Source organism: Cyprinodon tularosa, unplaced genomic scaffold (genome assembly GCF_016077235.1).
Source record: "Cyprinodon tularosa strain WSP-4 unplaced genomic scaffold, ASM1607723v1 ctg259, whole genome shotgun sequence".
NCBI classification, from domain to species: domain Eukaryota; kingdom Metazoa; phylum Chordata; class Actinopteri; order Cyprinodontiformes; family Cyprinodontidae; genus Cyprinodon; species Cyprinodon tularosa.
Genome location: NW_024038958.1, coordinates 357141 through 370352, shown reverse-complemented (window position 1 = coordinate 370352; position 13212 = coordinate 357141). Strand labels below are relative to the sequence as shown.

The 13212-nt window shown below is 41.9% G+C and overlaps 1 protein-coding gene across 3 annotated transcripts in view; it reads right to left on the bottom strand.

Moving 5' to 3' along the window:
• LOC119785794 overlaps window positions 1–13212 on the bottom strand; it is a 22500-nt gene extending 9288 nt beyond the window's left edge. For 2 of the 3 annotated variants that reach the window (XM_038288587.1, XM_038288588.1), the window contains exons 1-2: window positions 11723–13212; window positions 1322–2395 (exon numbers count right to left, since the gene is read on the bottom strand). In XM_038288587.1, the coding sequence (XP_038144515.1) occupies window positions 1481–2395; window positions 11723–12799 (1992 nt within the window). In that variant the 5' untranslated portion in view covers window positions 12800–13212 and the 3' untranslated portion in view covers window positions 1322–1480. Of the gene's footprint in view, window positions 1–1075; window positions 1209–1321; window positions 2396–11722 lie in introns of all 3 variants that reach the window. The other variant, XM_038288590.1, reaches the window with a different exon arrangement.

Below are 13212 nucleotides of genomic sequence, written 5' to 3'. Positions count from 1 at the left end.
GTGTCTGATTTAAGCAACACCTCATTCAGACTGCATAGTTTTTCAGTTCCGGGATAAACTGCTCATGCAGGGTACCGTACTTCAGAGGCACATGTTGTGTTTAATCAAGATTTGTAGAAGAAAGATTTTTGGATTCAGTTTGCGCTCAGAATTTTAAAGGATTTACATAAAAAAATCAGAGAAGTCTAATTTAGTTGATTTAGGCTCACATCCTGGTTCTGGATAAGCTGACAGCTAATCTCTGTCTGAAAATAGTTTCACATAAAAGTATCTTTTAGTCATTCCCAGAAAACTGAGTAAATCTGATAATGCCTGTCTTGGGAAACAGCTTAGGTGTAAAAAAAAACCCAACAGATTCTGATATGAGCATGTGTGGCACAGTCAGGCAGGGTAAATATAATGAGCTTAACTGCTGATTTTGATCGTTTCATTGAATTTGTTCACAACAGAATAATTTGTAACCAAGCAGGAGCCTTAACCTTCAAAAAAAGGGTCACCAAGAAGAAAAAAAGGATAAACTAAAGCAGCATTCATGTCCTAAATGAAACAACTATTGATTTTCTGTGTTGTATTTATGTAATCAATCTGTCTGGCATTCCTCTCTAACACACCAGCTCCTTGTTTCTTTCCTGTTGCATCCCCCTGACATTTAGAGGGGAGCAGATGGAGGCTGTGGCCAGGTGGGTCGCTCCAGAGGCAGCAAAGGAGATGGGATTTTTTTTGCAACACAGAGGGGGTTGGGTGAAGGGTACAACGTATGGCCACCTGCCCACTGTCTCCCTTGACGTGACTCCCAATGCTGGCCTGTACCTTTCCTCTGTGGCCTTGCCAAGCTTCTCTTTTCCTGAGAGCTTTTCTTGCCTCTAGACGTACCACAGATCTCTGACCTTGCCTCTCCTGTATGTGTTTTTACACCGCTGTGCCACAGTAGTTTGAGCTGCACCGAGTTCTCATCATAGCATCACGACTCCTGACAGCAATTACCTACCACAGGCGATGCTGATGCATCTGAGTGAATATGACTGGATGCATGGGCTGAGGTGCAATAAAGTAATGACCTCTATCTTTGTCTCACCATTCTGAAGTAATTGCAGTTTCCTTCTGGTTTCTGGGTAATAATGCCTTCCCCTTTGCCCTTTAGCTGTGAAGTCTGTGGGAGGCGCAGAACTGGGGTGCAAATTGAACATCTGCACAAAGGCTCTTGTTACCTGATCGGTAAGCCAAGCAGATGTCATTATGGTCTGTGTACGTACCCAGGAGATTTAAGAACAGAGAGGGAAAGGAAAGAAATAGGCAGTTGTTCCTGGCTTTAGCAACTCACCCTGGGTTACCTTTGCATCCTGTCACCCTGGAAACTTGATCTCAGCTGAAGTTGGCGAGCCTTACACCGCCTTAAATCACTCCCCACTCTGGCAGACATTTGGCTGGTGCTGTTTATTTGCCTCCGTTCGATTGGCTGCCCCCCTTCTGCTGCATTGTCTCACACCGTGGTAGAGAGCAGCCTTTTTTTCTCTGGGTACGGAGGAGCTTTCCTGGCCTCTCTTACTTTATTCTGGGGCTCGGAGAGTCTGTGATGGGGGTAAGGTGGGGGCTTGCGGCCCCTTCTGCCCTGTCCTGTGGGGGGTTTAGCTGTACCTGCGTTGATAGCGTAGGCATGTGAGGGTCCCGCTGAGGATGCTCGCCGCTCTTTGTCGCGCTGGGACAAACGTTTGGTCTCAGAGTTTGTGGGTGGGCAGCTGGCAGACAGAGGGTGGGTTAGTGATGATGAGAACGGTCCAGCAGATGGCAGATCGCCTTGTGGGGTCTGATATGACCCGACTTTGGTCTCTATGATGACAGACGGGCTAAGGGCGGGAGGTGGATAAAGCTTTGGAGACAGAGGGGAGGAAGGCTGTGATCCAGGGCTGCTGGGGTGATGGAGGTTCACTGTTAGAGGAGAAAGCCCAGGAGTGGGAGGTCGCGCAGGGATGTTTCCTTTAGGAGACTGAATTTGATCCTGGGTGGTCGGGTTTTTAGGAGGGGGTGGATTAGAACAGGGAGGACAGTTTGTGTGTGCTCGAGATACGCTTTTTCTTGGCGAGAGCATGGTACCACAACTTAGTCTAACAGTCCGACTCCTTTCAGACAGCGAGCCTGTGGTAATGGAGTGCAGCTGGCCATTCTGTGAAGGCAGACTTCTGCTGTGATTCTCTCCACTGGGGGAACCATCGGAGTCCACCAACCGGTTTTCAGCTCTTGGAGGCCTCTGCTGGGCGCTGCGTACTGTCACCTCACTGGAGCTAGAAGCTGAACTGTAGCTGCTGTCGCTGGGAGGCTTAGCTTCTTCTCCTGCTATCTGCTGCTCCTCATCATCCAGATCAATGGAAGAGGTTAGATAGTCAATCTGCTGCACAACCTAGAAAACACAGAGAATGATTTATAAATAAAAACTCTAATTAGCCGCAACACTCTCCCGAAGGGAACAATTAATATCTCTTGCAAATAGATTTTGCTATATTTTAAAGCTCCCTTCGTAGATATTTTTGACAGATCTGAAGCCAGTATTTATAAAATGTTTTTATAAACATATCCTTGAAAAAAATTATATATAAATATATAATGCGCATTTTAAGATCACAACTGGTCCCTTTTGAATAATGATCAACTTCTTCTAGATTCCTACTTATGTTGGTCTCAATAACTCCCAAAGAGAGGGCCACAAAGCCACTTTGGGTCATGAAAGCATCTCCAGATACCCAATTAGACTTTTATTTTTATTTATCTACACCTTTGCTAATGGCTTTTTGCTCTAATTATTACAAAGAATTAAAACAATGAACAGAAAGCAATTAAAGGTGTTTTATTTTTGGTGATCATTGGTGAACATTCATTTTGAACAAATGTAAACTTATGTACCTGACCACTAAATGATGGTGTAAAACTAAGGACTGGAAGGAAAATGTACCTTGGTTAACAAAATATTATCTGAATGGATCAAAATATGATATGTTTGTGTTTGCAGCCCTTCCAAAAAAGCACCCGGGTTATGATGTAACCTCTATCGTTTGTAAAAAGCAATGTTAATTTCTCGCCCCACACAGTTTTTGAAGACCAAAAACTTAAGTTTTGGTCCCACCGGACCATTAATTTCTTCCATAATTTACACATGCACCCTACATGGCATGAAAAAAATCTTTATGCAGCTATCCTGAACTGCTCCGATTGACCTCTCTCCTTACATGACCCGAAAGGCTTGGTGGGCAGTCCTGATCTGGAAGGTCTATCTACAGTATGGTGTATCTGCTTTGTTCCTTTGTCTTGACAAACTGTGCATCACCTTGTAGTATTTTGAATTGATGCTGAAACATAGCAAGATGTGAAATAAAAAACATTCAAGGAGAATCCATACTTTTGCAAGATTCTATTTGCCTTTGTTTCAGATGCTTTATGGAATTTGTTCCATAAATTTAAACTAACATAACAGGGATCCTGAGTTTTTGTTTTTTTAAAGCCTGTAGTTTTGAGAACTTTCTTCATATTCTAGATGTATCTCAGAAGAAACCCCAATATACTTTAAAGTATTAATTGCAAAAAAAAAACTAAAGCTTTCCTAATTTCTAGATGAAAGGGAGGCTTTGCAAGTATGAGGCAAACAATATCTTACAACTTCCCTACTGTGCATCAGCTCTGTCTTTTCGCCTCACCGCAGAGGAGCCGCAATAGGCTTCTCACTGTGTGCAGTGATTGACACCACAAACTTATTTTGCTGTGGAATACTCTGGGAATACTTTTGATTGTTCTGATTAGTCTGATTTTTACACAGAGTAACAGCTTTCTTCACACCATATCTTAACGTTGTACACACACGATTTTCAACAGTAAACAGTTGTTCTTAAACAAGCAATAATAATAATTCAAATCTGGACATTAAAATGTCAAATTTATAACCATTTCTTTTCAGAGGGAAAATCCAGTCCATTATAAATGTTAAATATGTCTTACGGTTCATGTTGAGTTCAAATTGTGTTGAGGATGTGGGGGATGTTTATGGTTTGGTGACAGATTAACCACAAACACATGATGGTCTTTATAATTTACTCACTATTTATTCCACAAAAGCCACTCATAGAAGTAGTGGGTGAACCGCTGATTCATTTAAACAGAAAACTAAGATTTTCTGCACTCCCTCATTTCAAATGCAGCCATCCTTGAGTCACTAATTTCCTTAAATTGCCTTCAATAAAAGGTCGAGGAGTTTCCAGTGCACCTTGATTCAGCAATACACATGTTTAGGAAGTTATAAAGAAGCGCTGTACAGCAGACAAGATGATAGACAAATAATAAATAAACCTGCTGCTTTTGGGGGCCCCTTGATTACAGGAAGCATTGAGGCAGATGTTCAAATTGCGTGACTGAAGTCCACCTTTGTTCAGTGTGATTAATGTTTCATACACCTCCTTGATTGTGCATCTGAGGATGCATCTTTTCCCCACAGAAAGTTCTTCAAAACAGATGATGACAGTGAAATCAGGACATCTGAGCCCTTAAGGCATCAATAATACAACCTTCAGCATTCATATCAAATAGGGCTTTATTAATGATGCAGAAAGCTATGTTTTTATCTAACTATAGCAAAAACACAAAACAAAAACTAAGTCAGAATATCACAGGATTAGCTACGGTTTGGACCATTTTATTTATTATTAATTGCATGATTTTAGATAAAAAGGCACAATAAGAGTCTGTAAATTGGTGCAGTACTAATTAAGAATATAGACGACAATGAAAATAAACAAAACAATTTAGTCTGGTTTTAAAGTGAATAATTATGCGGTTTGGGTTGATCTCGATTGGTACAAAAAGTTCATTCTACAGTCCAGGCAGAGCTCCTACAACGGCCCATTCTCCTCTAGTTTTAGCCTGGAATGGAAACAACAGGGAGCATTTGTTCAGCCGACATTAGTGACACGGTGGGTTTGAGTATGTAGAGTTAAAAGATCACAGAGAAAACGAGCTGCCAGTCTTGGTTAGAATTATAAAACAAACACATGTGGTTCCACTCCATAGGCTTGTAAAAACTGACCTCCAACATTTTTACCTAGTTACACTAGAACCCTCTGTGAATCTTACATAAAGACCTTCGAAATATTCTACAGAGGGCAAAGTGAAGAATTAAACTATATTTTGGAGCCTTTAAAGAAAGAAACTATTTCATCTTTAGGAAGCTACGCTATTTTCCATCCATCCTTCTTCTACCGCTTCTCCATCAAGGTGAAGGGGTGGTGGTGTCTGTCTCCAGTAGTTCCTGAACGTGCATCACAAAGACACACACAAACACTCAGTCACACCTAATAGCCAATTAGAGTCACTAATAACACTAATGTTTGGATTGTGGGAAGAAGTCAGAGTACACAGCACAGGGAAAAAATGCAAACTCCATGCAGAGAGATCCAAGGCTGAGGATCAAACCTATGACCTTCTTGCTTTAGGCAAGAATTCAAAAACTGCACCACTCTGCAGCCTTAGCACAACTTTCTCTGTTTGTAAAAGTTTCAAGCACGCTCCATCAATCCAGCCATCATCCTTGCCGGTTTGTGGAGCAGGCACCTATCTCCAGCAGTCTTTGGACGACATTCAGATTAACATAAGAACAGGTGATTTTCCATCTTAGGACAAAACAGAGACAGGGCAAACAACAATGCACACACTCCTAAGGGCAAATCGGTGACCAGTTTGACTAGTTTGGAAATATATACATCGAAAGAGCATGCAAACTCTACACCTGGAATTAAACCCGGGACTGACTTGCTGCAATGAAACATTTCTGAAACCTGATCCACAACGCAGATCTAGATTTCACATTTTTTAAATTATCATTGGTATATCTGTGAAATGTGATGTCATAGCCTAGGAAAATAAAACACCAATGTAGAAAATTAAACAGAAACTAAACTATGAGACCCTGAAGTATACCAAAACATGAATAGATTTAGTACTTTAGATGATTTAGTCCATCTTTCTTTAGAATCAGATTTAAATCTCTATTGTCAATAAAATACCTCTTTAGAGAAATCAGCTTTGTAAACGACAACAAGCCATTTTGTATATTTAAACGACCAGTTCTAACAGAACATCTTTTTATGTTCCCTCTACTAGAGCCTTGAAAGTAAAAATGCTCAATCTACCAATGTTCCAGACAGCTAAAACTCGTTCATCTTACAGCTTTTTCATCCTTTCTCATATTTATAAACTGGCAGCTCCCCATTTCCTACAAATTAAATGGAAAAAAGCGAAAACATCTAAAATGCCTAAAAAAGAAAACTGTAATAAATATCTCAGGAGGCCTTCTTCGCATCTTTGTTTGTCGCATTGCAAAAATATTAAAATCATCCAAGACAGAATGAGAGTACTGTTACAGTGGCGTGAACAGGGCCGTGCAGAGACCACTAAAGGGGCAGGTGCTCAAAAAAAAAAGGGCACATCTTATCGCATTTTAGGACAGAATATTAACAAAGTCACATAGCTTTCAGAGTTTAATGAACAATGATAAATTACAAAATTGTGAGACATACAATCAAAGCTAAGGGAAATCTCTACATAGAACATAGAACTATGCATATGTAAAATATTTTATTAGTAATTTCTTTCTGCAGGTCTATTTTGTTATAGGAAAGTATTACAATATTCAAACCTGCAATTTAGCCAAAGATGTAAATCAGAGCTGGACCACCAGACATATTTTGTCTTTACAGAATTAAACTGTTAAAAATGCATACAAGGGCACAATGCATTCTTTTAGTGTACTGTAATCTATAAAAAAGAATGTCTGCCTGGTTTGCTGTACTGACAGTGGAGATGGAGACGGTCCATTCAGAAAAGCAGAGCTGCTGCATCAAACTTTAACGTGGAACTGCAGAAAAAAAAGAACAAAACAAACATTTTATTAATGCATGTCACCATGAGAAAAGCCTACTCTGTTTGTGTCTTAGTGTATTTTGTAAGTACCTATTTACATTTTCTTCAATCTTTCCTCTTCGTTTTTTCTTGTCAGTTTCTCTTTTCTTTTTTTCCTCATTGTCTCATCTTTTCTGTGTTGAGTGAAGGTCAATGTCTTATTTATTTCTCTTGCCTTTCTTTTTCCCCCAAACTAAATCCAAGATTATGATGCAAAAACTTATTTTCCGTCATGGTGATTTAACTGTTTAAAAACAAATTCCCATCTTTTAAGCATTTTTGCTATTTTTGTTCTCTTTTGTTCACAGCAGCAGTTTTCTGTTAGCCATGTCTTTAAAAATGTTAATGACCTCACTGTGAATGATTGGCACATCCTTCTCGATTGCCAACAAAAAGGTCTGACAACCGATCCTCCTTGCATAAGCTGCGCAGTTTTGTTTTCACCAGCTTCATACATTATATCTATCATATATCTATCATGGTAGTTTTGGATGAGTTCTCCTTTAAGATACATTTACCTAACGCTAGAATAAATGAAATGTACATCATGCAGCAAAGGAAATTAGAAAATCAGACATATATCCATTATGGAGATGATAGGTTTTTGACGGGCGATGTGCCCCTATTGCATAAGTAATACTGAAGAATGTCCTACTGTCATTAACGACACAGGGAAGCTTTTTAGTTATCTTGCTTTGCTAGCAAAGTCATTAGCTAGCAGTTAGCTCATAGCACATGAACAACAGCCTAATGTCTGTATGATACAAATACTGAATCGATAGATAAGAACAGCTTTTCCTCACCTGGCTGTCTCCTCCCGCTCAGTAGTTCTTCAGAGAAAGAACTACTTTCCTCCGTTTAAACCGCTACTCTTTGCTAAAGTAGAGAAATTATACAACGTTCAAAGTTTTCCGTTGTCTGACAAGTAGGAAGCCTACTCCAGTATTTTCACCAAAAATTATGTTTTTTAATTCACAAAAAAACTGTTCTGTAATCATTACAGACCAGTTTTTTGTGAATTAGAAAACATAATTTTCAATGTAAAAGACTAAAAGCACAGAGTAAACAGTGTTTTAGATCAAACAATACTGCATCATCCATGGGGCTCATTTGGTTTCACTTACATCTCTATTCAGGTTGACATTGGAGAGGCAGTGCAGACTGAAGACATAGCCATGCGTCCGATCATGGTTGATCTTGCTTAGGGCCAAATGAGCAGCGGCCACAGTGTAATGTGGAATATCCGCTACCTTTAGCTCCGCAGTTAGCCGCCTTATCTGACTGTTAGAGGTGGGCGGATCGATCCCAGGATCGATACTATCGATACCAACGCTGGTATTTATATTGAACAATATTCGTTTAACAAGATCGATACTTTTTATCCTCTCTCGCGCGCGCTGACTGCTGCGGAGTCACCAGTTTCCCCATATGTGTAACAGCACTTTGCTCCCCCTCCCCTCTCCTACAGTCACATGGCTCAGCGGCGCCAGCCAATCAGCGCGCAGGCTTAGCTTGGCCTGCCCACTCAGCACTACGTCACACAGACAACCGCGCTGCCGGTTGCTGGGTGAGTGCTCACTCAGACTTGGATGGAGAGAGAGACCAAAGACCCGCCTCCAGCCTCAGACAGACATCTTTGACCCAAGCGTTTCAGTCCTCCAGAGAATATCCAGGTAGATAACAGTGGTCATCGTCTGCAGCACTTCATTATACATCATATATTACTCAGAAAGTGTAGTTAAGACCTTGAAAAAACCCAGTACATTTATCCCATTAAAAATTGTTAGCTAAAATAAGCTAACATTAGATAATCTCTTATTTATTCCACGATTGAGAACTTTATAGAAAAAAAGCAACAGGCAAGTGCAGCTTAAATGTAAAAAGTATCGGTATCGGTATCGATATCGGCGATACTGACCCAGTATTTACTTGGTATCGGATCGATTAAAAAATCCCGGTATCGCCCACCTCTACTGACTGTGCGAGAGGCAAGTGCGTCGTCACCGGCAAAAGGTCAAAGGTAACAATGTGATCGGAGGGCTTATTGTATTGTTTATCTTGCCAAAAAAGAAAAGATAATAATAATAATTTCAGTACATGTGTCAAATAAATAATAAATTATAATAAAAAAAAAAAAAAAAAAAAAGGGACCAAAAGGGCACATTGGGATCATGGAGCAAAAGGGGCAGGTGCTCAAGCCCCCTTAGCCCCCCCCTCTGCACGTGCCTGGGCGTGAAAGCTAAATTTAGTCATCCCCCCCATCTAATGCATCTTACTCGGCTAGTAAAAAGCATGCTCCATAATATATCAAAAAGAAGACACACATGTCCGGATGCAAAATGGGTGTAGAGAATAATAATTGTATGCTCTGCACACATGCACTAATAAAAGCTTAGCACAACGACACAACCCACAAACACACAGGCAGCTGCATGAGGACGGAGGCTGGAGAGATTGGAGAAAATTAGGCTTGGGAAAATGTTTGACCTAGCTCACCACCTGCTCTGTATGCACAGATAAATCCTTAGCCCATGCAGGATGAGTTTTGTCCTCTGTGTTAAACATCATCCTTGCCGATGCCAAAGAATGACCTGATTTGTTTGTCTGCTTTTGTTTTTTTCTAGCAGTGGCTGTTTTTGAGTGAAGCCTTTCATAAAGCTTTGAAGATGCTGTATGTATATGCACATCCAGTGACTCTGGGCAGGTACTGCTTGTTAATGTCAGATATCAGGAGATAAAAGGGTTGCTTTTTCAGCTGCGGCTGTTGAGGTTGTTAATTTAAAAAAAAAAACAATGTTTTTGACCCCTCAGGTCTACACACAGGCTTACCCTTTATTGCTAAGAGATGCTTGCTGTTGAGCTTGGTCATTAAAGTTTTACTCGGTTCCCCTCAGTTTACTTTCTTCTCTTGAAGTTCTGAGTCATGTTGCAGTTTTAAAAAAAACCTGACTGGAACGCATCAGCAGGTTATCACTGTCAGACTCATGTATGCCCCCTGCTTTTCTGGTATTCTTTTCCACTTAATGCATACAAAATAGATGCTATGTAGTTAATTTGTTGCTCTATCAAAGTATTAACACCCTCTGAACCCTACAGGCTCTCATGCATTTTCTGTGATTTCTCTGTGCCAGCCACACGGCAAAAGGAAAATAGCATATAATTGCATAATTTCAATAAAATTGCACGTTTTATAGAGTTTTTTTAAGGTTACAAAAAGGCGAATCCCTTTGTAGACCACTGTTTTCCACTATAACTCTCTCACCAATGTACATCAAGAGCCTAAAACAGTACAAATATTTCAAGCTAAGTCAGATTGGAAGAAGGACTTTAAATGTCAAGGTCTGGCCACAGATTCTCACTTGAATTTGGTGTTTGGGCTTTGACTAGGCCAAACCTCGATTGAAACCATTCCCTTCTGGGCTTCTGTCCTGCTGGAAGGTGAATCCATCTACTAACCGATTCTCTTCCAGGACTCCATTGCAATTACCGACACAGTCTCCACAGCAGAGCCTCAATGTTAGTTTTCCTTCACCTGTAACATTTTGCATAAAGTTAAACTTTAAGGGAAGTTTCTTTCCAGTGTATGCTGCGTCGTCTACTTGGCTACGGGCTTTAATCAAGGATTCTAGTGGTTTTGTTCTTTCATAAAAGAACAACAAATCATTTTCCTTAACCGATCCTTACTCTCTGCTGTTCACCAAGCCACTGGGCTTCATTTAGTTGTCTCAGAGTAAAGGGGGGTGTATTTAAATGTATGTCATAGATGAAATACCTAAAATCACACTCAAAGATTTGATAATCCAAGTAGGTGTTGCTGTTTGTTGGTCCTTTTCAAAATAAGATCCCTCTTATTCAAGTATGCAGTAGTCATGCTCCATTTCTTTTGCAATAGTTGCTCACTGCTGCTTATGCACCAGACATACAGTAACTAGCCCACACAACTTTACAGCATCTTCTTCTCCATTTCATTTGTCGCCTCTGTTTTTACGTGCAGGATTATCAATTACTCTTTGGTGTTTCTTCCTCTATTCCATATAAACTTTAATCACCGTGATGTTAACTCTGTCACGTAAAACTCTTTAAAGTCAGGATGATGAAGTTGCTACCTCTGGGTTTGGCTGTGACCTCTCTGATCAGATGCCAGGAGGAAAGATTTGCGTGTCACTTTTACTGGACGAGGCACAGATATTCAGACATAAATGGATTATAAAAGAGCGCCGGCCACCATCCAGCTGTGCCCCGAGCAGCAGCTGTGCATGGGAGGGAGAAGTGGTGAAAAAGAGAGGATGTTAGAGGCAAGCCTTTTGCCTAATGTCACCCTGCATCATCTAAAACATCTTCTGAATGCATCAGGCAAATGGGCCATAACTACTGTGTCTTCTACCTTTATGGAAGTGCATGCCCGAGTTGAGCACAAAGTGCCAGACTTTCCTGTGTCTGGGGAGCAGAAAGGAGAGTTTTAGAAACAGCAACATGTTTTAGTTGCATGCATCACTGCTGCAGATGCTCTTCTGTTTGTTTAATACTGCTGAGAATTTGCATTTGTATTCTGTCTTGTTATCTGTATTTACCCTCAAGGTTTTTTTTTCTGCAAAAGCTAGAATATTTTCTGCAAGAGGATAATGTCTAAATTAATGAGGAAGGATGCAGTAAAGCCCTGATTTGTTTATGTTCATACCCTTCAGCCTTGGAAAGAAATGAGACAATTTTGCAGCTCATGTGGTGAAGTTTCAGAGAACCAATTCATGAATCAACAAAGAGCTGTGATATTGTTTTTTTTTTTTTTTACCTCTTTGATTTCCTGCTGAATGTCCCTCAGTGATGTAAGAACCTGCTCCAGGTTGTCCACCACTCGTTTGATCTGGTTTCGGACCACCTTTCTGCTGCAGCCTGCTCCCTTCCTCGGTGGCTCCTGGTCTCTGTTTGATTTGTGCTGTACCCATGTCTGGTTCTGACCCAGGATTGCAATCTGTTCTGAGTTCAGCCTGGGTTTCCTCTGGCCTCTTAGAGTTGAGAAGCAGCCCAGGCGTTCAGGAGGGGTCTCTGTGGAAAAGATGAGGCCATTCAGGGGCTCCCTCGGGGCTGTCAGGTCTCTCTGGCTCTGTGAGCTCCTGCTGTGTTTGTTGATATAGCTGAAGCTGGAGGTGAACCCATGCTGTCTCTCCATGAGCTCCTGAGTGTCTGAGCCCAGCCAGCTGGATGAATGGAGGTCTCTCTGGTGGTAGGTGGTGTGACTAGTGTAGTCCCACATCTTCCTCTCCCTGTCTTCCATGCACACCACAACAGGCACATTACAGCTGGGCTTCTCTGCCAGCAGCACAGGTATAGGTGTAGGATGGGGCCCCACCAAAGGCCCGTATTTCCTCACTAAGGGGCTGCTTGTGTCATTCTGCGTCTGACGGAGAATTGTGTGGCCAACATTTTGGCTCTCTGGTGCAGAGCAGGAATTGTCAGTCAGTCCTTCCTTTGGGCTGAGCTGAGTGTTGGTGATAGGGTCCACGTCCAGTTCTTTAGTCTTGTTCCACTTGGCAGGACTCTCATCCTTCTGCTTCCCCACACTGCCTGGCAGGATGTGGTTCCCCCTCAGCACCACTGGCAGCTTACCCATGCCATTACATCGGAGCTCCCCCTTCTTTGCCCGGTCCTTTCCCTGGATGGAGAACAAACCAATCCCCTTGGCTCTCTCCAGTGGGGTCAGGCTGTTGCGGGCCTCTGAGCTGGATTTGTATGCCCCATTGAGCCCCAGGTCTGCGCTGCCATGGTGAGCCTTCAGACTGTTGCGCAGCCATGGGATGAAGTGGGGGCCATGCGTCTTGAAGCCTTTCTGCTCCCTGGGCGTTGAAGTGGCCCGACTGTCAGAGAACATGCTGACGGATGATGACTTTCTTCCATGGATCTCCTCTGGCTTCCAACATTAACACATGCTCTGTCTATTCTATTCTATTCTTTCCCTCAGTTTTCAAAACTTTTTTTTTCTTCAGTGTTATTTTCCCTCCTCAGCTAAGGTCCCACCCTCTCCCTCCACTCCTGCCAAACCCTGCTTCTGATTTTATCGCCCTACCTCTTTCCTCTGCCGATGCTCCTTCTCCACCTACTGCTCTCTCTCTGTCTCTCTCTACGTTGTGTTGCTCCTGGAGCCCCTCTCCCCCCTCTCTGGGCCTGTCTCAGAGATGCCAGGAGGCCCCCTCTCCCTCTCTCTTCGTCTTCCCCCTCTGCCTGCCCGAGTCTCACTGGCTCTGTAGCAGCAGAGGCTTCCTGTCTCTACATCGTTCTCTATCT